At 46.2% G+C, this 25,541-nt stretch overlaps 1 protein-coding gene and 1 non-coding gene across 6 annotated transcripts in view; both read right to left on the bottom strand.

Annotated features, from left to right (window-relative positions):
- Positions 1 to 579: 579 nt before the first annotated feature.
- The window catches only part of PRRC2B (proline rich coiled-coil 2B), a 46,393-nt gene continuing 21,431 nt past the window's right edge, over positions 580 to 25,541 (bottom strand). The window contains exons 15-32 of one of the 5 annotated variants that reach the window (XM_058159645.1): positions 25,290 to 25,503; positions 22,012 to 24,108; positions 20,287 to 20,465; positions 19,233 to 19,378; positions 17,954 to 18,095; positions 17,459 to 17,541; positions 15,994 to 16,182; positions 14,722 to 14,937; positions 14,345 to 14,431; positions 13,455 to 13,607; positions 12,939 to 13,131; positions 11,983 to 12,084; positions 10,782 to 10,905; positions 10,141 to 10,366; positions 9,200 to 9,376; positions 8,304 to 8,395; positions 6,837 to 6,918; positions 580 to 1,036 (exon numbers count right to left, since the gene is read on the bottom strand). In XM_058159645.1, coding sequence (XP_058015628.1) covers positions 995 to 1,036; positions 6,837 to 6,918; positions 8,304 to 8,395; positions 9,200 to 9,376; positions 10,141 to 10,366; positions 10,782 to 10,905; positions 11,983 to 12,084; positions 12,939 to 13,131; positions 13,455 to 13,607; positions 14,345 to 14,431; positions 14,722 to 14,937; positions 15,994 to 16,182; positions 17,459 to 17,541; positions 17,954 to 18,095; positions 19,233 to 19,378; positions 20,287 to 20,465; positions 22,012 to 24,108; positions 25,290 to 25,503 — 4,544 coding nt within the window. In that variant the 3' untranslated portion in view covers positions 580 to 994. Of the gene's footprint in view, positions 1,037 to 5,152; positions 5,951 to 6,836; positions 6,919 to 8,303; positions 8,396 to 9,199; positions 9,377 to 10,140; positions 10,367 to 10,781; positions 10,906 to 11,982; positions 12,085 to 12,938; positions 13,132 to 13,454; positions 13,608 to 14,344; positions 14,432 to 14,721; positions 14,938 to 15,993; positions 16,183 to 17,458; positions 17,542 to 17,953; positions 18,096 to 19,232; positions 19,379 to 20,286; positions 20,466 to 22,011; positions 24,109 to 25,289; positions 25,504 to 25,541 lie in introns of those variants that run through there. The other 4 variants (XM_058159640.1, XM_058159642.1, XM_058159641.1 and 1 more) reach the window with 4 other exon arrangements.
- Positions 12,200 to 12,288, bottom strand: LOC131186313 (small nucleolar RNA SNORD62). Its single transcript, XR_009152344.1, has one exon. It is a non-coding gene; the product is annotated as a small nucleolar RNA SNORD62 (small nucleolar RNA).

The raw sequence follows: 25,541 nt of genomic DNA, 5'->3' as shown, positions 1-25,541 counted from the left end.
TTGTTAAATTACTTGAATCCCACCACCGTTTGTGTCACCTGAGTGGTGCTCCTAGTTCCTGTAGTCTGCAATTTTTTCCCCCCTCTGGAAATCCATTCCTACTCTCACCCCATTCCGAGGGTGTTCATCCCAAATTGTATAGCTAAAAAGTCTGTCTGGATTCTCCCAAAGGTGCTTTTTCAGGAGGGAAGAACAGAAACAAGAAAATCCAGCCGCTTCCCGAAAAAGCACAACCATGGCCTGGATGACTGGAGAATCTTGACAAAAGACTTTTTAGCTATGCAACGCAATATTGCGTGAGGACCTTTTTTGCAATAGAAATGGCATTTTGCCCCCGCGTCTCTTCAAGCTGCATTCTTAATGAACTCTTGACTCCGCAAAACTGGACCAAGCACGACACGAGAACGGCCTCGCTTTTCTTTTATTTCTTTATTTTTTTTTTTAATTTAAATAAGGATAATTCTTTCGTATGGAAAGAGCTAATACAATCACATATTTGAAAGGAGAAACCATACAAACTGGGGGGAGAAAAAAAACCAAACAAAAAAACAAAAACACCCACCCACCCACCCACCCCAAAAAAAGAGAAAAACCACCCCATAAAAGGGCGAACGAGAAACTGTCTTTTTACCGGCCTCAGCAGTTCTCCGAAAGATTTTAAAACGTGTCGCGTGTCTGCAAATGTTATTCACCGTTTGCCCTTTCAAATATCTGCTCTACATGAGAAGACAAAACACAGGAGAAGCCCCCACCCACCCCAAAAAAAACCACAAACCAACAAAAAAAAAAAGAGTTTACTGTACAGGTTTGCAAGATTAAAACATGAACAGGTACGATACCATCTTTAAAACAAAAATTTAAAAAAAAAGAATGTGATTTATACAGGACGAGAGAAGAAACTTTTGCTATGAACAACATCTTATTCAGCTTCTTTTGTATCATCCTCAACGGACTTGAAGCAGTTCAGCCTTGTGTCAGACGACCAAGTGTTGTGTTAGCGCTTACGATACCCACAAATTTTCAGTCCGACACATCTCTGGCGGGAAAAAAATGCTCGTTAAAAGCCACAGGACAAATTAAAAGCCAAGCGCTTTGAATCAGCTTTCCGATCGGATGAAGGCTAAGTACAAATTAAATCTGCCTGCCATATTTTGAAGTGACATGGAAAGAGGATTTTATTTATTTTTTTTGCATCACACCAAAGGCTAAAGGACACAAAGGAAGGGGGAAGAGAGGGAATTAAAATGGCACGCAAGAAGGTCTTGTGGCTAAGGATAAACTTTTAAGCTGATGGGTCTTTTCCATCTATAACTCTCTGAAGAAATAAAAGAAGAGCCAGGAATATGGAGGGTCCTTTTGCAGAAGGCAAGAAGGGAAAAGGATCTATGTTAACTACAATCTACAAATGTGTGTCAGTTCATCTTTTAAAACTTTTAGCCTCTCCCTTTTTTTTCTCTCTTTCATGCACCTTCAGTTTAAAGAACGAGTTTCGGAGTTTTTTACAGGGAGAGGGGGGAAAAATTAGGCCCGCCTTGAAATGCAAGAGAGAGGAAGTGGTAAAATGCAGAATTTAAAATTCTATTTACAGGCATCATGTAGCTGAACGAAAACACAAACTGCAGCTGAAACCTGGTGATTTAAAACGACTTAAAAAAAAAAATGATTGAAAGAAGCACTTGTTAGCTTTTTCTGGTTTATAAAGGGATTGCGGTTCTTTCGTTCTAATTTTTTTTTTCTTTTCCCCCCCCGGAATATCGTGTGCAGAGCTGAATTTTGACAGGCGCAATCTTGGGAAACAATCCAAGCGACCCCTTTCCTTTTGGTGGGAGGGGGTAAAAAAAACTACCACCGTCCTTGCCAATATCCAACTTTTGGCGTTTTACACGGTTCACGCAGGAGAAAATTGCTTGTTCTCACTGACACGTCGATCGGACGCAAAATCACAGCTTCTGCATTCAGAAATAAGGGTCCGAAGAAAACTTTTTGCTCTCAAGGTTCTCACGTGTTTCTTCCCCGAAACACGCACAAAAAAAAAAATATGGTTGAATTTGTAGTGAAGGAAACCGAGATAGGTTTAGTTTTCATCACGATATCGTGAGCCGCCGAGTTTGGGGGTTCCAGCAGACAAAAATAAAGCGAGGAGATTTTGCCAAAAATTTAAACGGCTACAGTTTAAAAAGCTTTAGAATCAAAAGCGAGTTTTGATACAATAGAAAAATCTATGGACCCTTCCTCGTCCTGACCTGCGCAGAATAAATCCAGACATTATATAAATAGATCAGTGACGTATTTAATTCTTTTCACCTACAACATCAAATATGTATAAATAAATTCTAGTGTTTTGTTTTGTTTTTTAAATTTTTTCTGGAGTGGAAGAACATAGCTGAAAGGCAGAACGATAATCTCTATCCTAAGAGTTGCAGTTCTGATTTAAATTAAGATGCCCGTTCGCATCTAACAATCAATCGAGCTGCCTCGCCACTTGAAAGACAAAACGGCCAAAAATTCAGCCAGACGAAGAAAACAATATAAAAATAAAAACTCACCCCGGGCGCAAAGCAGTTACACGCCACTAAAAGAAGAAGGATTGCAATTTGCTAACCTTTGCACAGAGGGAGGGAAAAATGAAAGGAAAAGCAAAGCAATTATGCCAAGATTGCAATTTGTTAAAATTTTTGCACGGAGCTGGCCGGGTCAAATCCAAATGTTTTCGAGGCGTTTGGTGCGAGAAATTCTGCAGCTTGCAATATTTTTCAAGCAGAGGCATAGAAGGAAGCAAAATTAAAAAAATAAAATTATAAGGGAGTAAAACCAAGGTTAAAAATGCACAGAAATTTTGGCGGAGTTCCGAAGGCAAATATCGGAGAATTACCAAACTCCAAACGACTAAAAGCAGTAGAGAGTTCTGTCCCACCCCAAATTTCAATCCCATTTAAAAAAAAACAAAAAAAAAACACTCCCTTTCCCCAGCAACGCCTTTTATTTTATTGAAAAGCCCCTCAATTTTGAACCTCTGGAAATGGTTGGGAAGGGATCTCAAATGCACGCCGACAAAGCCAAGCAGCTGACGAAGCCAATCTTACTATCAAGCTCCTGCAGAAAAACAAACACTAAAAAAAAAAGCCCATTTTGGCGGCTGCCGGAATTCCGAAATTAAAAATCGCCTCTTTTGGACAGCAGGCCTGAGTCCGAGCCTGTCTGCTTCTGAAGTTTTTGCATTATGGTTCCCCCCCCCCCAAAAAAAATTTGGAACTGCCAAGCAAGAGGCCGGTGGGGATACCTCAGCTATTTTTTTTTTTAAATTGCTTGGAAACTCAGTCACAGGGTTGTGGCCAAACCTGTCTAGACAGGAGACATTTGGAAGATGCTAGGCTTACCGATGACTCCTGCATTTTTTTCACTCTTTAAAAAAAACAAAAAACAACCAACCCATATGCAGAATTTGGATACTGATCTATTTTTCCAACAATGAGCGTGCAAAGCAAAAAGGTGCTTTGTCATTTTTTAGCTATCAGGTTTGGAAGGGGAGAGAAGAAGAAAAAATGTCAAAACCTCCCTGCATGGCATGGTTGTTTGTTTATTTATTTATTTTAAAATTATCTTTGGAGGAATTTAAAAACAAAGGCCTTCTATGCCGTGGTTTGTTACCAAGAGACTCTTTTGCTCTGTTTTCTGCAGGAACGGACTGCTGGATGCGAAATAGGATGGATGGAAGGGGTGAAAGAGAGCTTAGAAAAAAAACAACCAGAATTAGCAAAGGAATAGAGGAATAGAGAGGAAAGGATAAAAGGAAGGAACCTGGGGAAAGAGAAAATAAGCATCTTTCCTAAGTTCAAACTGCAATAAAAATAAAACATATGCCTGGAAAGCCAACTGTTTTTCAACCTCAGCAACTTTCAAGATGTGTGGACTTCAACTCCCAGAATTCCCCAGCCAGCCTGCTTGAAGATATGCAGACTTCAACTCCCAGAATTCATTCTGAAAAGCCTGCTTTGGGAGAGAAGTAACTCTGGGAGTTGAAGTCCACACCTCTTCAAGATGGAAAAAAACAACCACCCTTTTCCGGCCAAGCAGCTGGTTTAGTAGAAAGCTTACGTTCCCATACTCCTTGTCTAAAATGTCACGAAAATAAAGCGCATATAGAAATTAAAAAATGGCATGAACGCCATTGGTTTGGAGAGGGAGGGAAGATCTCAAAATGAGCGAGGCAATGGGGAAAAAACAGCTGTTCTCTCTTCTCTCTTGGTTGATTTCTAAAACTCGTGTCTCTGGAGCAAAAGGGAAGAAGGGAGAACGTATGGTTGAAAAGGCCTGCGGGTACCGAACTGAAGTCCAAGTTTGATGGAACGCCATTGTAGATCACCAAGTTGCATGTAGGAATATCTAGCCAAGAAGGAAAAGTCCAGCCAAACACTTGATTTGGGAGGGGGGTTGGGTTGGCAAATGTTTCCTTTCCAGGTGAGTCCATTAGAAGCAGGAAGAAAAAACAAAACAAAAAAATCTAACGGAAGATGGAGAAGTTCAGCTACCAAATGAAGGATACGGCGTCCCTGGGGATTGGAGGTTAAACACCCTGGTGGGCTTAGAGGATGGAGGAGGAGGAAGTTAGGGAAGAAGAGAGGGAAAAGGAAGGGCAGCAGAGGGGGAGTGGGAGGAAAAGGGAGGGAGGGAGGCAGGAAGGAAGGAAGGAATAGGGGGAGAGAGAGAGAGGAGAAAGAAAGAAAGAAAGAAAGAGAAAGAAAGAAAGAAAGAGAAGAAGAAGAAAGAAAGAAAGAAAGAAAGAAAGAAAGAAAGAAAGAAAGAAAGAAAGAAAGAAGAAAGAAAGAAAAGAAAGAAAGAAAGACGGAGAGAAAAGAAAAAGGAAGGAAGGAGGAATAGGGGAGAGAGAGGAGAAAAGAAAAAGAAAGAAAGAGAGAGAAAAGAAAGAAGAAGAAAGGTAGGAAGAAGAAGAAGAAAGAAAGAAAGAAAGAAAGACGGGAGAGAAAAGAAAAAAGGAAGGAAGGAGGGAATAGGGGGAGAGAGAGAGGAGAAAGAAAAAAGAAAGAAAGAAAGAGAGAGAGAAAAAGAAAGAAAGGAAGGAAGAAAGAAAGAAAGAAAGAAAGAAAGACGGGAGAGAAAAGAAAAAAGGAAGGAAGAAAGGAAGGAAGGATGGAGAGATTAGAAGAAGGAAGGAAGGAAGGAAAAGAAGAGAATGGAGAAAGGAAAGGAGGAAAGGAAAGGAGGTAGGGAAGAAGAAGAAAGGTAGGGAAAGAGAAGGAAAGGAAAGGAAAGAAAAGGAAAGGAAAGGAAAGGAAAAGAAAGGGAAAAAAGAAAATATTGGAGAAGAACAACAGATAATCTAGCATTTCCACTATGCCACAGGAAAAGCTTAACGCCTTAATGCTTTCTGCTACTTGCAGGTGGAGAAAACAAACGAACGAACCAAAAAAAACACACACACACAAAAAAAAACCACGGCTGTAGCCACTCCAGAATCCACAAATTCAAAAGGGGACTTTGGATGCTGCTGAATTTCGATGGAGCGGGTCGTCGTCGGTGTTTTTTTAAAAAAAAAAACCAAAAAAAAAAACCAAGCAGGCCAAGGATGAAAAGGAAAGAACAGGAAAAAAAAAATCCCACTGGCGCTTGCAAGTACAAAGCATCTCAGCATCAGGAAGCCATCCACGCTCCCCATCCGGGAGGCTGTCCAGGGGAAGGAAGTGCGTTGCAAAGCCTCTCTCTCCCTCCCACTCTCTCATTCTCTTGAGCAGGAGGACTGGCGGGCAACCTTGGGGGAAGGCCGAGGAGGGGGGGGAAGAGGGGGTTCCAGAGCTTAGGCTTTGCTCTCCTCCACTTTGACAGCTTGAGGCTTGATGGCGCCTGTACGGACTGGCTTCATCTGACCAGCGGAAGGAGCCTCCTGAAGTTTCACGGCTCCCACGTTTTTGTTCTCATCCACTCGCTGTTTTGCCTGTTCGGTCAAAGGGAGGAGGAGGAGGAGGAGGAAGAAAGTAGGAGGGAGGGAGAAGGGAAGAAGGAAGAAGAGAGTAGAGAAGGGGAGAAGAGAGGAGAGAGGAGAGGAGAGAGAAGAGGGGAAGAGAGGAGAAAAAGAGGGGAGGAGAGGAGAGGAAAGGAGAAAAGAGAAGAGGGGAAGAGAGGAGATGAGAAGAGGAGAGAGAAGAGGGGAAGAGAGGAGACGAGAGGGGAGGAGAGGAGGAGAGGGGAAGAGGAAAGAGGAGGAGAGGAGAGGAGGGGAGAAAAAGGGACAGGTAAGTGATGAGAGAAGGGGGAACAAGAGAAAGGGAAAGAGAAGAAGGAAGATTAGAAGGAAGAGAGAATTTGATGGGAAGAAGAAGGGAGAGAAGAGAATGGAAAGAGAAGAAGGAAGGAAAGGGAGGAATGAGAGAAGAGGAGGGAAGAGAGAAAAAGGGAGAAAGAAGAGAAGGGGAAAGGGAATGAAGGACAGAAGGGAGAGAGGAGAAGAAGGAAAGACACCATCAGGGCAAGATTATCTTGAGTTTCCTTCTCCTGTTCTCCCTGCTCCCGGGACTGCGTTGCCATTCCTCTCCCTTTCCATTCCTTCCTTCTCCAAGGGGATCCACTCCTCCACAATCCTTCGCAGAGCTTCGCAGGGCGCCGGGGCCAGGCGGAGGAGGACAGATTAAGTCCTGGGCCCTGCAACACCCAGAAGGTTCTCACGTCCCAGAATCCCCAGGAGACCAAGGCCAAGCCACCCTTTCTCCTACGGTTCTCTCCTCACTTCTCCTGGTGGGGAAAGCCAGGTTTGATGCGGCAAGCTCAGTTCTCCAGAAGGGAGCTGGTGTAGCCGCCTCTTAGGGCCCGCGTCCCAACTTTACCTGTTGAATGTAATGCCTTTGCACAGAGCTCATGCCGACGGCCGAGCCAGAGGGCTTCCCACTGGGGCTGGCGGAACTGGGCCTGGGGAAAGGGGAAGGAGACGGCGGTAGTGGCAGAAGACAAGAAACGACGCAACAGATAAACCATCATTCAAAGTCAAGGATGGGATTCCGTTGCACCAGCTTGGCGTGAAAGCAACCAATCTCTCCAATAATCCTCAATTCTCCATGCATTTAATTCACAACATAATTTAAATCAAGTTCTCAAGATAACACCAAGCTATTCATGGATTCTTCTATCTATCTATCTATCTATGGTATCTATGTATCTATCTATCTATCTATCTATCTATCTATCTATCTATCTATCTATCTATTTATCTATCTATCCATCCATCCATCCATCCATCCACAGTATCTATCTATAGTATCTATAGTATCTATATATCTATGTATCTACTTACCTACCTACCTACCTACCTATCTATCTAGGGTATTTATCCATCGTATCTATCTATCTATCTATCCATCCATCCATCCACAGTATCTATCTATAGTATCTATGTATCTATGTATGTATCTATCTATCTATCTATCTATCTATCTATCTATCTATCTATGGTATTTATCTATCTATGGTATTTATATATCTATGGTATCTATCTATCTATCTATCTATCTATCTATCTATCTATCTATCTATCTATCTATCTATGGTATTTATCTATCTATCTATGGTATTTATCTATCGTATCTATCTATCTATCTATCCATCCATCCATCCACAGTATCTATCTATAGTATCTATGTACCTATGTATGTATCTACCTACTTATCTATCTATCTATCTATCTATCTATCTATCTATCTATCTATCTATCTATCTATCTATCTATCTATCTATCTATCTATCTATCTATCTATCTATGGTATCTCTATCTATCTATCTATGGTATTTATCTATCTATGGTATTTATCTATCTATCTATGGTATTTATCTATCTATAGTATTTATCTATCTATCTATGGTATTTATCTATCTATCTATGGTATTTATCTATTGTATGTATGTATCTATCTATCTATCTATCTATCTATCTATCTATCTATCTATCTATCAACAGAGGAAACAGAAGAAAATATTTGTAGCTCAGGTTTGAACAGCGGGGTCCTCGTCGCTCTCTAAGCCTGGGGCAGTTTGCTTGCAGACATTTCAAGACCCAACTAGGTAACATCATCAGTGCTAGTGTTGTTGTTGCGGTAGCACTGATGAGGTTACCTAGTTGGGTCGTGAAATGTTTGCAAGCAAACTGCCCCAGGCTCAAAGAGCGACAAGGACCACAGAAATGAAATAGTCAGCTGGGGTGTGTGTGTGTGTGTGTGGATGTTGGGCCAACCACTTTCTCTAAGAAGCATAATCCCACCGTCTTCATCCCGGTCAAATAAATCCAAGCATCGAGTTTTCACCTGTAAGTATGAGAAGACGGAATGGGTCCCCCAGGCACGATATTCTGTTTAGTGTCTGCAAAGGAGAATCCTTTGATTTCCATGTGAGAAGGCTAGAAGACAAAAATGAGGGGGGGAAAAACAGCTAAAATACAGTGTTTCCCCGAAAATAAGACCAGGTCTTATATTAATTTTTGCTCCAAAAGACGCATCGGAGCTTATTTTTCTGGTTAGGTCTTATTTTGGGGGAAATACGGTACTAAATATGGTACTATATGCCGATCTTAACTGGGGCTTATTTTGGGGGTAGGGCTTATATTACGAGCATCCTAAAAATCATGCTAGGACTTATTTTCCAGTTGGGTCTTATTTTCGGGGAAACGGGGTATGTTGTCATTAATATAGTGGACAGATGACAGGTTATTAATTCGCAAATGGATTTGGTAAAATCTTTTGCAAGGGTGGGGGGAGAAATTAATTTTGTAGTAATGTATTAAGCACTATTCAACTGGGGGGGGATAATATGTGTATAGGTGTTAGATTTTTTTTTTTCATTTTCAATGCACTTTTTAAATGTCTTGCTTGCTTTTGTGTTCTTTCGTGTTTGTTTTTTCTATTCTTAAATTTTTTTGGAGTTTCGTATTTTTAATTTTTGATTTTATTTTTTGGGAACAAAATAAAACATTTGAAAAAAAAAAAGCAGGAGAAGAAAAAGAAATAAGCCCACTGGAGAGAGAATTGCCTTCCAAGCTAGTTGAATGCAACATTTAGAAATATGTCTCTGGAGGGGGTAACTACATCATCCAAAAAAAGAAAAAAGAAAGATTTTGAAAGCTTTTTTTAAAAATAGAAGTTTTTGAAGAGTGTGTAAGGTCACACAGAGCCCCCCCCCCAATCCAGAAAGAGTCATTACTTACCTCCCTGTTTGTAACCAGGGCAGACGGTTGAGAGTTGGGGGACAGGATCCTGCGCGGGGCACCAACAGGGAGGTTCTGTGCTTGGGGCAGATGCATGGACTGGGATAATAAGAGAGGCTGCTGGCCAGATCCGTAACGGGCCATCGGAAGCTGCGACCCTGGAATTGACATCGTCAGCTGTGGGTAGATAAGCAAAGAGGAGTCACTTGATGGATTTCGGGGTTTTTGCCTGTAATTTTTTTAAAAATTTTGGAATATGAGGGACAGTCAAAAAGAAGAGGGAGTCAATCTATTCTCCAAAAAGGAATGCTGGGAGTTGAAATCCACCCTCTTAAAGCATGCCGGCTGGGGGATTCTGGGAGTTGAAGTCCACCCCTCTTAAAGAATGCCGGCTGGGGGATTCTGGGAGTTGAAGTCTCTGGTGGCACAACCTATTATTAACAGCAACTGCTTGCAATATTGTAGGTTCAAGTCCCACCAGGCCCAAGGTTGACTCAGCCTTCCATCCTTTATAAGGTAGGTAAAATGAGGTACCACCCTCTTAAAGCATGCCGGCTGGGGGATTCTGGGAGTTGAAGTCCACCCCTCTTAAAAAATGCCAGCTGGGGGATTCTGGGAGTTGAAGTCCACCCTCTTAAAGAATGCCAGCTGGGGGATTCTGGGAGTTGAAGTCCACCCTCTTAAAGAATGCCAGCTGGGGGATTCTGGGAGTTGAAGTCCACCCCTCTTAAAGAATGCCAGCTGGGGGATTCTGGGAGTTGAAGTCCACCCCTCTTAAAGCTTGCTGGCTGGGGAATTCTGGGAGTCCACAATCTCAAATTTGCTGAGGCTGAGAAGTACTGTACTAGTTGCTACAACTGCGCTACTCCAGAGCTTGCCCAACCACTGCTTAAATTGAAACTCTGAGGAAAACAGCCATAGCCACGGGGCCCCGTCCAGACCTGCTGAAGTTGTGAGTCCATCATTTGGGATGCCTGGTTGATCTGACCCTCGTAAACCAGAGCTTGGCTGCCATTGACAGGCTGGTAAGGGGAGCCCGACTGCGTCTTCACCATCTCCAACGGCTGCATCCCTGGAAAGGCGGAGTAGGGCGCTTTCAGGGCTGTGCCTCCTGCCAAGACCATCGTGCTGGGCTGAGATAAGCTGGGGTGCATGTAGACCTGAGACCTTGAGGAGAGGAATAGCATATCAAGGGATGAAGACGAGCAGAAGACAAGGAGGAGGAGGAGGAGGAGGAAGAGGAGGAGAATGTTGTGGCCCGCCAGAGGCCAGTGGATCTGGGAGTAGATTTGGACAGTGAGGCAGTTGGAGAGGAACATGGGCCAGTCCTGGAGTCTGGGGAAGGCTCTGATGAGGGCTCTGCGTCCGAGGCAGAGCGGGGACCAAGGCCGTCTGACAGTTATCAGCTGCCTTCGGAGTCGGATATCAGTGAGGCAGACGAACGGCTGGAGCCTGTTCCCGGTGTGCGCATGGGCAGAGTTGCTAGATGAAGGGGGGGGGGAGGAGGAGGAGACTGGAGGAGAATGGGAATGGTGACTTCATTAGTGAAGCTAGGCCACTGAATAAGGACTTATCCTGTTACCTGAAGGGAGGGATGGAGCTATAGATCTCCTGGGACTGTGAAACTGGAAGGCCGCCCCTCAATCCGAGCTGAGCCTGGGCTTGCAATGAAGTGTGGAGGGAGAGTGGAATCTGCTGAGCAGCAGCTGCCTAAAAGGACAAGAACACCAAGGACGAAATCAAAGTAGGAAGGCCCCATCACCAAGGCCAAAGTCAGATGGATGGACTTCGACCCAGAATCCTCAGCTGTGCCCACGCGGGTTGAGGAATTCTGGGTGCTGAAGTTCACGCAAACGGAGGAGGCCTTTCAACTCCCAGAATTCTCAGCTGCGGCCATCCTGGCTGAGGGATTCTGGGTGCTGAAGTCCACATTTGGAGAGCATCAAAGGCCACAGGCTTAAAAGGCCCTTTCCCCACAAACTTCAACCAACGTTTCCCACCCATCTCCTAGAGTTCAAGATTCCTTTGAATGTTTGAGTTAAAATTGCAGTAAAGTCGAAACTTTTCTCAAAACAGAACCCAAAGTTGATCAGTCCAGTTCTTTACACAGGACCAGGAGTGAAATGCTCCCGGTTCGGACCGGATCGCCCTATCTGGTAGCGATGGCGGCGGGTGGTTTGGAGAACTGGTAGCAAAAATCTCTCCGCCACCCCCCCATGCCCAACTGAGCCGTGCGATCATCAGAAGTTTTCTTTTTTTACTTTTAAAAGCATTTTTTTCTTCGGCCGAAAAAAATGCTTTTAAAATGCTTTTAAAAGTGTAAAAAAAAAAAGCCTCTGATGATTGCGCAGCTCAGCTGGGATCGTCAGAGCCTTTTAAAAGCATTTTTTCCACAACCTCTTCCAAAGAGGTTGTAGAAAAATGCTTTAAAACTCTCTAACGATCCCAGTTGAGTTTGCCTGATCGTCAGAGGCTATTTTTTTTTCTTTTAAAGGCAAAAAAAAATGCTTTTAAAAGAAAAGAAAAGCCTCTGACGATCAGGCAAATTCAGCTGGGATTTCCAGAGCCTTTTAAAAGCATTTTTTCTACAACCTCTTCGGCCGAAGAAGTTGTAGAAAAAATGCTTTTAAAAGTTAAAAAAAAAAAAAGGTGGCTATGCCCACTCAGTCACATTACCCCACCACCAAGCCACGGCCACAGAACCAGTAGTAACAAATTTTACATTTTACCACTGCACAGGACATATTCACAGAGAGAGACACACACACACACAAAGCAGTGACTTGCCTGTTGGTAGCCTTGTTGCTGAGGTATTGTCGGGGGAACAAGCCGTGGCTGGCTGGCAAACACATGTCCATCTAAATACAGGGGTGTGATGTGGTTACCTAGAATGGGTGGGAAAAGGAGCGAGAGGTTAATTTTGTCCCTTCGGCAAAAGTCTCTCTTGATCTCCCGTCTACCTAAAGATGCAAACTCTGAACATGGCAGGGGAACCAGGAGTCTCTCAGCCGCAGAATTTTCTTCAAACACCCTTTGACTGCTTGCACAGTCAGGGGTTCAGTAGGATCCATTGGAAAACATCACAGAGACTTAAAACAGGAAGCTTTCAAAGTAGTTTGCACGAGCCCCTCCTGTTACGATAAGTGGAAATCGCCACGGGATACAGTATACAAAGACACTTGTCTAGTGTACAGTTAAATAAAGAGACTCTGCAACTGGAGAGTGGGGGTAGGTGGGCAGGGCAAGAGGCTCAGAGACCCTCCCTAGTTTCTCAGGCAATAAAGGTGACCGTGGGAGAATAATACTTCCAGACTTGCAAAATTCTTGTTGAAATTCATTGTTGCGATGTATTTCTATGCAGCAACTACAGTAGCATCCAGTAGATGGCAGTATTTACAAATTTGGATCTAGGGTACATACTCTATGCTCTTTTGTTCTAAGTAGAGTTTCCTGTTACAGTTAAGATAGTTGAGCAGTAAACCACATGGTGACTGTGCGGTGCTGTATATAAACAGAATTTCTAACAATTCTGTTAATGTAGCCTACAATAAAGTAGAAGTAAAAGTAGCAGTGATGAGGCACAAAGAGAAGCAGAAATTACCAACGAAAGACTAACTGGACAGCCATAAACCAGGGCTGATTCATTTTGGATTCCTAGACAGAGCAACGGTTTGCAGGGCATGTCTTTCCGAGTTCTTCCCACTTCTCTACGAGTCTTAAAAAAATACGGACGACACACCTGGAATCGAAGCAGAAGGCGCCACAGAGGCCACGGGCATCGGGGGGACAGAAACACCCCCAAAGGAGCTGTAGCTGACCCCACTGGAAGCCCCAATGCTAGATGTAGGCTGAATGCCAGAGCCAACACCTCCAGGGGAACTCTGTTCGGGAAGGCTGGGAGAGTTTTCCCACGCCTTTCGGGCTGACTCCATCTGCAAGAGGACAGGGGGACAGGAATTAGTCCCGTAGCATCCAAAGGGCAGGTCAGAAAGTCAGAAATAACATGTATTTCACTCAGCAACAGAAATGTTTCGCTCAATCTGAGGACTACCTTTCTCTGGTTACCCCGATTAAGGCCTGAGGGTGACAAATGAACGCTTTTAATTTTTTATTGATTTACAGCTCATATTTCTTAACTGCCCATCTTCCTCGGAGAGGGAGGTGACAGTGGCCCATCATTGGCGGCGATACCTGTCCATCAAAGATGTGCCCGCCGTCTTTTTGTGAGTTACCCCCCACCCGCAAAAAAACTTACTTTAAGGGTGAGATCTGCTGTAGGATAAGATATGTTTAAGCTGATGCAACGGGGAAGTTGGTGGTCTCTTCGAATAACAGGGAGGGACTGGGTTAATCCAGACTGTTGAAACATAGATGGGATACAATTAAATCTTGTTGGGTTTGCAGAATTCTGTAAGATTTGTGGAAAGAAAAAAAGCCTCGATTAACCGACTGCAGCATTTTGGTGGAAACCTAACATACAATCAAAGAATTGGACAGTTAACAGTGAGTAAAGGAACAGGCTGGGAGATCAGTTCTTAAAGAGATTGTGGAGCAATACACACATAAACAGAGACACAAGCACATGCAAATCACATTTTAAGCCGTGTGCAATTTCCCAAACTAGAGGGAAGATATCCACTTGATTTCCAAAAGGAGGAGGAGGAGGAGGAGGAGGAAGAAGAAGGCAGAGGAGGAAGTAGAGAAGGAGAAGCTGGAAAAGAGGAGTAGAATAAAATAAGCGCAGATGAAGAATAAAATAAGAGCAAGTAAGAAGGGGGAAATAACGAAGGGAAAACGCAAACGACAAAGGAGGGGAAACAGAGGAAAATGAAAGAAGAAAAAAGACGGAGGAAGGAGGAGGAAGTGAAGGAGGAAAAACAAGAAAAAAACAGGAGGGGGAGTTGAAGAAAAAAGTGGGGGGAGAGAAGAGGAAAAGGGGAAGAAGAAAAAAGATGGAAGGAAGGAAAGAGATGATGGAGAAGAAAAAGGGAAAGAGAGAGAGAGAGGGAGAGGTGTAGTGGAAGATGGGAAAGGAAAAGAAAGCAATAGAAGATGAAGGAAGAGAGGAAAAATTTGAGAAGGAAAAGGAGGAGGAAGAAGACAAGACAAAGAGGGAAGAGAAGCAGAACCGCAAAATATCCTTACGTTGCTGGCTAGCACGTTCTGTAATTTCGCAACCGGGTTGGCCGGGGTGCCAGGAGACGAGCCAGGGGGCAGACTGAAGTCCGAATCCTACAAGAAATGGGTCCCTTTTATCAATCAATCATCTACACCGCAACTGGATTACAAGGAGGGTTAAAAGAGGGAGAGGCGTGTGGAGCAAACGTGCCTTTGATTCGTTGCTCCTCCACACACACAAACACACCCCGAGGAGAATCAGGGAGGGGGCTGGAAACCCCCCCCCCTCCCATGAAACCACGAAGAAGGGAACTGACCCCTTCAACTCGTGGGCCCAGGAGGAGGGAGGAGAAACGGAGAGAGACGCCCAAGGAAAGGAAGAAGGGAGCACAAACCGTCCTCACTTTAGGGTTCACTCCGAATTCAATGGGCGGGACAGGAAGAACCGAATCCACGTGAAGATCCACCCCGTTGGCCGGGGCGATGTTGCCCTCCAGGCGCTCGGCCCCTTCCGAGCCTTTACGGTTTTTCAAGGAGCGCTCGTTGCCGATGGGCCCCGGTTTGTGGTCCTTGGTTGGGGTCAGGGTTTGTTCCGAATCCTGGGCAAGAAGACAGAGAGGCTGAGATGGAGGGAGGGAGGGAGGGAAAAGAGGAGGAGGAGGAGGAGGGTGGAGGAAAAAAAGGGAAAGCGAGGAAGAGAGTGGGAGAAAGAGAAAAAGGAAAGACGAGAGGAAAAGGTGGGAAAAGGAGAGTGGGGAAACGTGATAAAGGGGAGGGACGGATGGGAAAAGAAAGAAAGGGGGCAGGGATAAAGAGGGAAGGAAGGAAGGAGAAAAAAGGGAAGAGAAACAGGGATAAAGGGGGGAGGGAGGGAGGAAGGAGGGAAGGGAAAAGAAAGAAAGGGAAGAGAGGCAGGGATAAAGAGGGAAGGAAGGAAGGAAGGAAGGAAGGAAGGAAGGAAGGAAGGAAGGAAGGAAGGAAGGAGAAAAAAGGGAAGAGAAGCAGGGATAAAGAGGGAAGGAAAGAAGGAAGGAAGGAAGGAAGGAAGGAAGGAAGGAAGGAAGGAAGGAAGGAAGGAAGGAAGGAAGGAGAAAAAAGGGAAGAGAAGCAGGGATAAAGAGGGAAGGAAGGAAGGAAGGAAGGAAGGAAGGAAGGAAGGAGAAAAAAGGGAAGAGAAGCAGGGATAAAGGGGGGAGGGAGAGAGGAAGGAGGGAAGGGAAAAGAAGAAAGGGAAGAGAGGCAGGGATAAAGAGGGAGGGAGGGAAGGAAGGAAGGAAACAGAGGCAGGGTTATAAAAGGAAATGAAGGATAAAGGAATGTATTTTTTGCTTCATTGTTAAGGCAGCCAACAGGCCAAAACAGGATCCCAGATGGAAAAAGTCCAGACCTCCGCTACTTCTCCTTCCATCCATCCCCAATTTTAGAAAAACGCCTTTTGAATGTTCAAAGAACGGCACCGGATTTTAAATCATTGGGTTGAGATAAAACTTACCCATATTTCCCTCACCCCCCAAGAAGTCAGGGGTTGAACCATCCTATCTTAACTAGGGGGTGTGTGTGTATGTGTGTCTTCCACCAGAGATCCGACAAACCCAAGACCGAAGCCTTCCTTGGGTTCCCTCCCTCCCATCAATTAGAGCCAAGATCCGCTACACAGGACTAGAAACACGGGTTACCTTTTTATCCAACTGCTTTGAAGCCGCCTCTTTCGGCCCGTCTCCCTTGGCTTCGCCCAGCCCGCCTCCGCTCATCTCCTCCGGTTTGAGGGTGCCGTACGGAGAACTGCGCTGGGAAGAACTGGCGGAAGATTCCCGCGACTCGGCGCTCAGATCGATGCCGCTGTCTCCCTGGCTGCCTTTGAAGCCCTGGGAGAAAAGAGGGAGGGCGAGGGGGAGTTAAGAGCGACGTTCACTACGTCGGCCTTCATCGGAGAAACTTAGCGTGCAGCAAATTTGAAATTGTTTTAACATTAAAATATTTAAATTTAAAATAGCCACAGCACTAGCACTTAAGACTTATGTACCGCTTTACAGCCCTCTCTAAGCGGTTTACAGAGTCGGCCTCTTGCCCCCAACAATCTGGGTCCTCGTTTTACCCACCTCGGAAGGATGGGAGGCTGAGGGAGGAGGGAGGAAGGAAAGAAGGGAGGGAAGGAAGGAAAGGAAGGAAGGAGGGAGGGAGGAAGGAAAGGAAGGAAGAGCAATAGCACTTAGACTTATATATTCTTGATGAACATATGTTTTCTTTTATGTACACTGAGAGCAGATGCACCAAGACAAATTCCTTGTGTGTCCAATCACACTTGGCCAATAAAATTCTATTCTATTCTATTCTATTCTACTCTACTCTATTTTTCTATATTCTACTCTATTCTACTCTACTCCACTCCACTCCACTCCATATTCTATTCTACTCTACTCTACTCCATTCCACTCCACTCCATATTCTACTCTCCTCTCCTCTCCTCTCCTCTCCTCTCCACTCCACTCCACTCCACTCCACTCCACATTCTATTCTATTCTATTCTAATCTATTCTATTCTACTCTACTCTACTCCACTCCATATTCTATTCTATTCTATTCTACTCTACTCTATTCCACTCCATATTCTATTCTATTCTACTCTACTCTACTCCACTCCATATTCTACTCTACTCTCCTCTCCTCTCCTCTCCACTCCACTCCACATTCTATTCTATTCTATTCTATTCTATTCTATTCTATTCTACTCTACTCTACTCTACTCTACTCCACTCCATATTCTATTCTATTCTATTCTACTCTACTCTATTCCACTCCATATTCTATTCTATTCTATTCTATTCTATTCTATTCTATTCTATTCTATTCTATTCTATTCTATTTCTGCTTCATAGTTCTTTCCAGCCCTCTCTAAGTGGTTTACAGAGTCAGCCTCTTGCCCCCAACAATCTGGGTCCTCATTTTACCCACCTCGGAAGGATGGAATGCTGAGGGAGGGAGGGAGGAAGGAAAGAAGGAATGGAGGGAGAAAAGGAGGGAGGGAGGGAGAGCAATGGCACTTTGACTTATAGACAGGCTTAGCAGAGACCCTCGTATCCCATCGTTATAAACCCTCAACCCTACTTGGCGTGGGAGAACGACCCATCGGGCGCCACTGACCTCCGCAGAGCCGGACTCGTTAGCGATAAAGGTGCCGATGGGTTTGTTCCAGGAATCGGGACCAGACGACTGAACGGACAGAGCTGTCAGAAAAGGAGAGAGGTTAGATGACCTTTAGGGTCCCTTTTTTCTATGAACACCCCGGCATACATTAGAAAATGAAATTCTGAGGCCCGCTCTCAAAACACACACACACACACATATCGACCCATACACAAATACGCACACAAGAATACATACATCTGTTCTCTCGCTCTCACACAGAGCTCTCTGAAATGGGTTGTTTTCTTTTTGGTTCCGTGACCCAACTAGGTAACATCATCAGTGCTACGAAACAGTGGTGTTTATGGAGAGGAGGAGGAGGAGACAGACAGACAAGGAGAAGGACGACAACTGTGGGGTCCCTGTCGCTCTCTGAGCTTGGGCGTTCGCTTGGAGACATTTCCTGACCCAACTAGGTAACATCATCAGTGCTACGTTCGACTTGGGTCTTACCTGCGCTGTTGGTCTCCCAAATCTCTGTCCCCAAGGTGTTTCGAGGCACCGAGACGTCCCCTTGTTCCAGGCACAGGCTGTTCTGCTTTTTGGCAAAGCGAGGCGGGATACGCGACTGAAGGACGCGGCCTTTAGCCGGAACCTATAAAATGAGGAAGGAAAAAAAAATTATTATTTTTTTTTGCTGGAGTTAAGGATTCTTCCCACGTGCCGTTTCTCTTCGTTCGGGGGAAGCTATCCCGAAATCCGACTGATTCGGAGGCTGGTTTAGGGGATGGTCTCCTGCTGTCTAAGTGGCTAAGACGCTGAGCTTGTCGATCGAAAGGTCGGCAGTTCGGCGGTTCGAATCCCTAGTGCTGCCGTGTAACGGGGTGAGCTCCTGTGACTCGTCCCAGCTTCTGCCAACCTAGCAGTTCGAAAGCACGTAAAAAAAATGCAAGTAGAAAAAATAGGGACCACCTTTGGTGGGAAGGGAAGAGCGTTCCGTGAGCCTTTGGCGTTGAGTCATGCCGGCCACATGACCACGGAGACGTCTTCGGACAGCGCTGGCTCTTCGGCTTTGAAACGGAGACGAGCACCAACCCCTAGAGTCGGGAACGACTAGCAAGTATGTGCGAGTCCTGCTTTCTCCATCTCATGCTTTTTCTCGGGGGCCCAACAGGGCCAGGCTCAGAAGAACAGAAAAAACAATTTTGTTTTTGTGCGTGTGTGTAACATTGGCAAAGATTTCCTCCCTGGCAATTAGGGCAATTTAATTTAATAATTTAAGGAGGCAACAATTGGAATAGCCTGGGCAAAAGTAATCCTGGAGAGAAAAAAGAAAACCAAACCGTTGACGCTCCCAAAAAACCCGACTCTTACAGGTGGTCCTTGACTTATGACAACAGTCGAGCGCAAAATTTCTGTTTGCTAAGCGAGAGAGTTCTTAAGCAACTTTTTCTCCATTTTGTGACCTTTCTGGCCAGAGTTGTTAAGTGAATCACTGCAGTCATTAAGCGAATAACATGGTTGTTAAATAAATCTGGCTTCCCCCATGGACTTTTGCCTGTCAGAAAGTCGCCAAAGAGGATCGCGTGACTCCGGCAACCGTCACAAATATGAGTCAGTTGCCAAATGTCCAAATTTTGATCCCGTGATCATGGGGATAGCGCCACGGTTGTTAAGTGAGAAAAACACATAAATTGGGGTTTTTTCCCCCCCCAGTGCTGTCGTAACTTCAAACCGTCACTAAACGAACGGTTGCAAGTCAAGGAATGCCTGCCTTTCTGGTGTTTCTCACCTGTGCGGCTTGCTCTTTCTTCCTCCGTTCCTCTTCCAGCAGCCGTCGTTGCTTCTTCGTGAGAACCTCAATGAACCCTTCGCTGTTCATCGGCCCCACTTCCGTCTCTGCCCCGGGCCCTGACCCACAGCTGTCCATCACACCATCTGCGCAACGGCACACAAACATTGGGACTTTTTAAGTTTTTAACACAAGTTTGAAACCTCTGGCTGGAAAGTGAATTTTCTCACAGCCCTTTTAAGTCCTGGGAATTTGGCCTTGGGAAAACTATTCGATCTAGGCACCGAGAAAGCAGGAGGAGGTGAGTTCTAGTCCTGCCTTAGCAATGAAAGGCAGCTGGGTGACTTTGGGACAATCGCCAGGAAACGGTGCATTCTAGTTCCATGTTAGGCATGGAAGTCGACTGGGTGATTTTAGTCCCATCACCAGGAGACTGTGAGTTCTAGTCCCATTTTAGCAATGAAAGCCAGCTGGGTGACTTTGGGCCAATCCCCTGGAGACTGGGAGTTCTAGTCTCGCCTTAGGCACGAAAGCCAGCTGGGTGATTTTGGGCCAATCACTAGGAAATGGTGCATTCTAGTTCCATGTTAAGCATGGAAGTCGACTGGGTGATTTTAGTCCCATCACCAGGAGACGGTGAGCTCTAGTCCTATCTTAGCAATGGAAGCCAGCTGGGTGACTTTGGGCCAATCAGCAGGAGAGTGGGAGTTCTAGTTCCATGTTACGCGTGGAAGTCGACTGGGTGATTTTAGTCCCAACACCAGGAGACTGTGAGTTCTAGTCCTATCTTAGCAATGGAAGCCACCTGGGTGACCTTGGGACAATCCCCAGGAGACGGCGAGTTCTAGTCCTGCCTTAACACGAAAGCCAGCTGGGAAAACAGGAGGAGGAAAGTGTGCTGGATATGTTTGCTGTCTTGTTTATAAAAATAATAAAGGCAGGATACAAATCAACAACACAATAAGGGAAAAATTATAATAATAATTATAACCACGGACTAACAAAACCTTGCAAATTTGAAGATCCTTTCTGCAAAGCCCTCGAAGGGACTTACTTCTGTAGCTCATCTCGAACGGGTTGATGGTCTCCGCCATCTCGTTGGCCGCAGACTTCAGCTCCTTCTCTTGCCTTTTCTCCAGGTTTTCGGCACCGTTCAGGTTGGAATGTGACCCATAAGCGGAACGGTTTTGTCCAGGACTGGCGTTATCGAGAACTCCGTTTTCTTCCGGTGATCTGCAAGGAAACAGATCTGGTTTCCGACTCAACGCAAAATGATTTCTGCAGCGAGTAAGGAAGATGGTCCTGGCAGAAACAGGCCAGAAATGTTGCCAAGGCCAAAGGGGCAGAACCATTTCTTTTTTTAAAAAAAACAAAAAGTTCAGAACCTACGAAGTCATACGGGGAGTCCTCGGGTTATGACTCTAATGGAGCCTGGCCAGTAGGGTTGTAAATCGTGACGACTGCGAATGGACAAGTCGGAGAAAGAGCTTCTCAACTTTAGTGTTATGTCTCGTCCGATCTCACCACAGCCGGGGCCTTCTTATCTGCTTCCGAACACGGAGGAATGTCCTAGTATGCCTCCCGGCCCCAGCCCTGGCTCAATGCCCAGACAGGCTGAAGAGGAGGAAGTATCTCCAGCCCCCAGCTCTGGCTCCATGCCCAGGCAAACGGAGCAACTAGACCCCTCCCCCTCCTCCACAGCATGTGACCCTGAGGGAGGTCAATTACCAACAGCTGCAGACTGGAGTGACCCTTGCGTCAGAAGACTTGATAGGCGGAGGCAACAGAAGGAAGGGAGGGGCAGGCCTGGATAAGTGCTGAGTCATGGAACCACACCCCATGGCCTATATAAAGGATCTGCTTTCTGGCATTCTCTGAGTCAGGCAAAGTCTAAACATATCTTGCTGAAGTCACTTTCTGGTCTCCTGCCTGCCCTGAGGACTTTGCTAGGACTTTTGCAGAGCTGCAGAGGCACGCCTGATTCGGATTTCCCTGACCCGGCCGTCAGCGGAGGAGTGGGACACGACATTTAGGATGGGTGGGCTTCAACTCCCAGAATTCCCTAGTCGGACTATGCTGGCTAGAGAATTGCGGAAGTTGAAATCCACACAACCTCAAAGGTGGATTACGAAGTCCACGGGGGCGCAGTGGTTAAAGTGCGGTACTGCAGGCTACTCCTACCGACTGCCGGCTGCCTGCAATTTGGCAGTTCGAATCTCACTGGGCTCAAGGTTGACTCAGCCTTCCATCCTTCCGAGGTCGGTAAAATGAGGACCCAGATTATTGTTAGGGGCAACAGGCTGACTCTAAACCGCTGAGAGAGGGCTGAAGAGCACTGTAAAGTGGTATATTAGCCTTAAGTGCTACTGCTATTATGAGGTCCACTCGGTTTCCAGATATTGTCTCTCTTTTCTTAAGGGGGAACCAGTGGCTTCTGAACCCCAGCAACTTTAAAATGTGTGGACTTCAACTCCCAGAATTCTGGGAGCTGAAGCCCATACAGTCTAAAAGTTTAGAAAGGTTGGGATGGACTATGAGGTCCACGCTGTATTCAAGTACTATCTCTTGTTTTCTTAAGCGGAATCGGTGTTCCTCCACCTTAGTAACTTCGATATGGGTGGACTCCAAGTCCCAGAATTCCCCAGACAGACCATGCTGGCCAGGGAACCCCGGGAGTTGAAGTCCGCACGATCTCAAGATTGAGCTGGACTCGGCGGTCCGTTCTGTATCCGAATACTGTCTCTCTCTTTTCTTAAGTGGGGGGGGGGAGATTTATTACCTTTTGCTCCTCAATTGTAGCACATTCTGTTGGTTTTCATAGTAGGAGGCTGGTCGGTTCCCACCAGCTCGTACGGCTTTCTCTCCAAATCCTACGGGATCAGATTTCCGGCTTTGCCGATCAGCCACAGGCCTCTGACTGGAAAAGCTCCTCTTAGCCAGGTCTCTCTTCTCCCCCAAGGAGCTCCCGGGCACCCCGCCATCCAACGGCGCCTCGTTCTCCGTGTTCCCGCCGCCGCCCCTCCTCTCCCGCCTTTCGCTGAAGTCGCTGCTTTCCGAGGCCGTCTCCCACTCTTCGTTGGCATGATCCGAGGTATTCTGATAGGAGAGTTCCGGAGATCTTCTGTTCGAGGAACCGTTATAATCTGTCGTGACCAGTTTGGCTCTCCTGGGCCACTGGCAAGTGACCAGGTTGGCTCCACCCTCTTCGGGAGTCCACTGACCCACGGACTCGCGCTCCTGCCTCAAGCGCCTGAATCGGGGAGGTTTGTCTTGACGAGGGGGACGCCGTCGACGGAACGGCCGGTTCTCCACGTTTTCGGGGTCACCTCCATAGTCCTCTTCGAACACCCGTCGGCCAAACGAGTCCGAAGCCTTGTAAGACTCTTGGCTGTAATCCCTTTCTGGTGGACGCCGGATGCCAAAGGCATCCAGAGGGGCGTTGTGGCCGTATTCTTGCCAAGTATTTCCACCATTACGGCTCTGCCATTGGGAAGACTCCTTGGAAACGAATCCTCGTCGCCCGTAAGTCGAGTTGCTCAGTCTTGGGGGTAACGATCGGCCGAAAGCTCGCGGGGTCCTCAACTTGGCATCCTGATCATCTGAATAGATCTTATTGGATCTCCAGGAGTCATGGAAATCCCCTTTCTTGAGGTCGTCCTCTTCTCCTTCCGCCAGGGAACCCTCATTATTATTCTCAGAGGCCCTTTGACGCCGGCGCTTCGGCAGTTCCTCGTACTCGGAGCCTTCGCTGTGGGTCTCGCTCGCGATCCGGCGCCTGGGCTTTCCCCGCGGGAACTCCTCCCCCTGATTGAAGTCTCTCAAGGCTCGTCCTCGGCTACTTCTCGAGGGACCCCCAACATTGCTGCTGTTGTAACCGCCTCGGAGATTCCCGCCGCCACCGCCACTACCAGCAACAGCCACACCTCCACATCCCACTGTATTGCTACGGCCTCGGAAGGTGAATTCTCGGAAGCCGCGTCCACGGCCCCGTCCTTGCCCCCGTCCACCAAAGGCCTGCTCCTCATCAATGAAGATCCAATTGTTTCTTTTGGTCGGAGGCAGCTCAGCAAACTCCCTTGACAGATGCTTGCCCTCCGAGTCCTTGGTGATCTTCTCCTTTTCTTTACTGTCCTCCTCATTCTCTTCGTGACGTCTCTCGTTGTCCTGGACAGGGGTTTGCGGGGAGCGTCTTTCGTCCAACGAGCGGTAGTGAGCGGAGTGGACAACCCCTCCTCCGGGATTGATCTCCTCCGACGCCTTCGGCGTGGGGGCCTTTTCTTTAGCGGGATGGGGCGTTTCTTCGCCCTCCACCTTCACCTTCTCCAGCTCTTTTTCCTTCTCCTCCACTTTGAGAGCCTTCAGGACCGGCTTCTTAATCGGACCGGATCGACGGGTTCTGCCCGTTTGCTCTTGCTGCTGCTGTGGTGGTTGACCGTTGGCGTTTTGGTTTTCAGGAGTCGTCCATCCAGTTCCAGGGTTGGCTTGCTTGCTGGTAGATCCTTCCTTCTTCCACATCTCGGAGCCGAACAATGAGTCCTCTTGGAACGCCTCTTCTTTCCCTGATGGCGACTCTTCCAAAGGTTTGGAAAAAGGGCTGATGTCCCAACCGTTGTATTCGGACTTCTTTTCATCGGGAATGGAACTGGACTCCAAAGGGGAATTCAACAGGCTCCTATCACAAGGATCGGAAAGATCAGAGCCGCACTCGGGGGGCTGAAAGATGCGTTCTTGGGGTGCCCTTTGGGCGGGACTGACGCACCGGTCGAAATTTCCCTGGGGTTTCTTCTCGAAGGAGCTTAAGTAATCTTCGCCAACTTTTTCGAAGAAGTCACGTTGGGCGTTTAGCCCTGAGGGCGCAGAGTAAGAATTCTCAACCCTGAAGAAAAAGGACCCCCAAAAAAGAAGGAATCCAATGTAAGGCGTTGGGGAGCAGGAAAAACGATAAATTTCGCATGGGTACCCCACCCTATCGCTAACACTCTCCAAACTGGTTGCTATCAGTGGTGGGATTCAAATAATTTTAACCACCGGTTCTCTGCCCTAATGATTTCTTCCAACAACCAGTTCACCAAACTGCTCAGAAAGTTAACAACCGGTTCTCTCGAAGTGGTGCGAACCGGCTGAATCCAACCACTGGTTGCTATGGACTCAGAAGAGGAAGAAATTACAGGTAGTCCTTAACTTAGAGCAATTTGTTTAGTGACCTTTCAAACTTACAACCGCACTGGGAAAAAAAATGACTTATGACCGTTTTTCAGACTTGCGACCCTTGTAGTATCCCCCAGGGTCACGGGATCCAAATTCGGATGCTTGGCAACTGATTCATATTTATGACGGTTGCCGTGAACTTTCTAACCAGAAAGTTAATTTGGGGAAGCCAGATTCACTTTAACAACTATGTTACTAACGTCAGTGATTCACTTAATGACCACGGCAAGAAAGCTCGTAAAAAGGGGAAAAACTCATGTCTCACTTAGCAACAGAAATTTTGGGCTCAATGAAGGCGGTAAGTCGAAAACTACCTGTATTAAAAGAGGTAAGATGGGGTCATACCGTCTCTGCTGAATGGCAGATAAATATAAATGAGATCAATTTTAATTTTTAATTTTTTTTTGGCCAGGCTCTCAGCAGCTTTGATTTGCAAGGGCAAAAAAGGCCAACATGGCATAACCTTCTTGTAAAATTCTTAAGATTTGTAAGTGAAACAAAGAAATGCCTGACTTTCTACCTTCAGCACACTGGAGAAACTCAACACTTCCCTCTAAAAAAAAAACAAGGACTCAAAATCGATGGCAGCCCCATTACAGGTTTAGCGAATGCCTCATTTAGTGACCGTCCGCAGTTATATAGGGATGAAAAAGTAACTTCATTTACAATCCTCGTTTTTACAACCTTCTTTAAAGCAAAGGAAAGCTGAAGTAAGATAATAAGCAAGGGAGGTTTCACTTAGCAACCGCTTCATTTAACGACCAAGTTGTTACTCTCCCAACATGGTTATTAAATGAGGACTACTTGCATTTAGCATCTTAAACTCCGTCTAGGTGATCCTGCACTTACCTGGTATGTAATCCTTCCTCTGCCTCACACTCGGTTTGCTTTGGCTGGGAAACCGAAGAGTTTTTGCTCGGCAAGGGGACAAAACTTTCCGGACCCCAAATGGGGGTGGCTTCCCCTTTTCTCTCCTGCAGCCCCACAGATGGACAGCTCTGCTCCTCCGATGGGCAGCTGCCCCCGTTCACGGAATCCGGTTGCATGGCAGGCTTCATAATCCCTAGCAGAGTTAGAAAGAGAGAAAAGATAAAAGTCAGA

The sequence above is a fragment of the Ahaetulla prasina genome, chromosome 16 (assembly GCF_028640845.1).
Source record: "Ahaetulla prasina isolate Xishuangbanna chromosome 16, ASM2864084v1, whole genome shotgun sequence".
Classification (NCBI taxonomy): Eukaryota; Metazoa; Chordata; class Lepidosauria; order Squamata; family Colubridae; genus Ahaetulla; species Ahaetulla prasina.
This window is presented reverse-complemented; position numbering and strand designations above follow the sequence as displayed.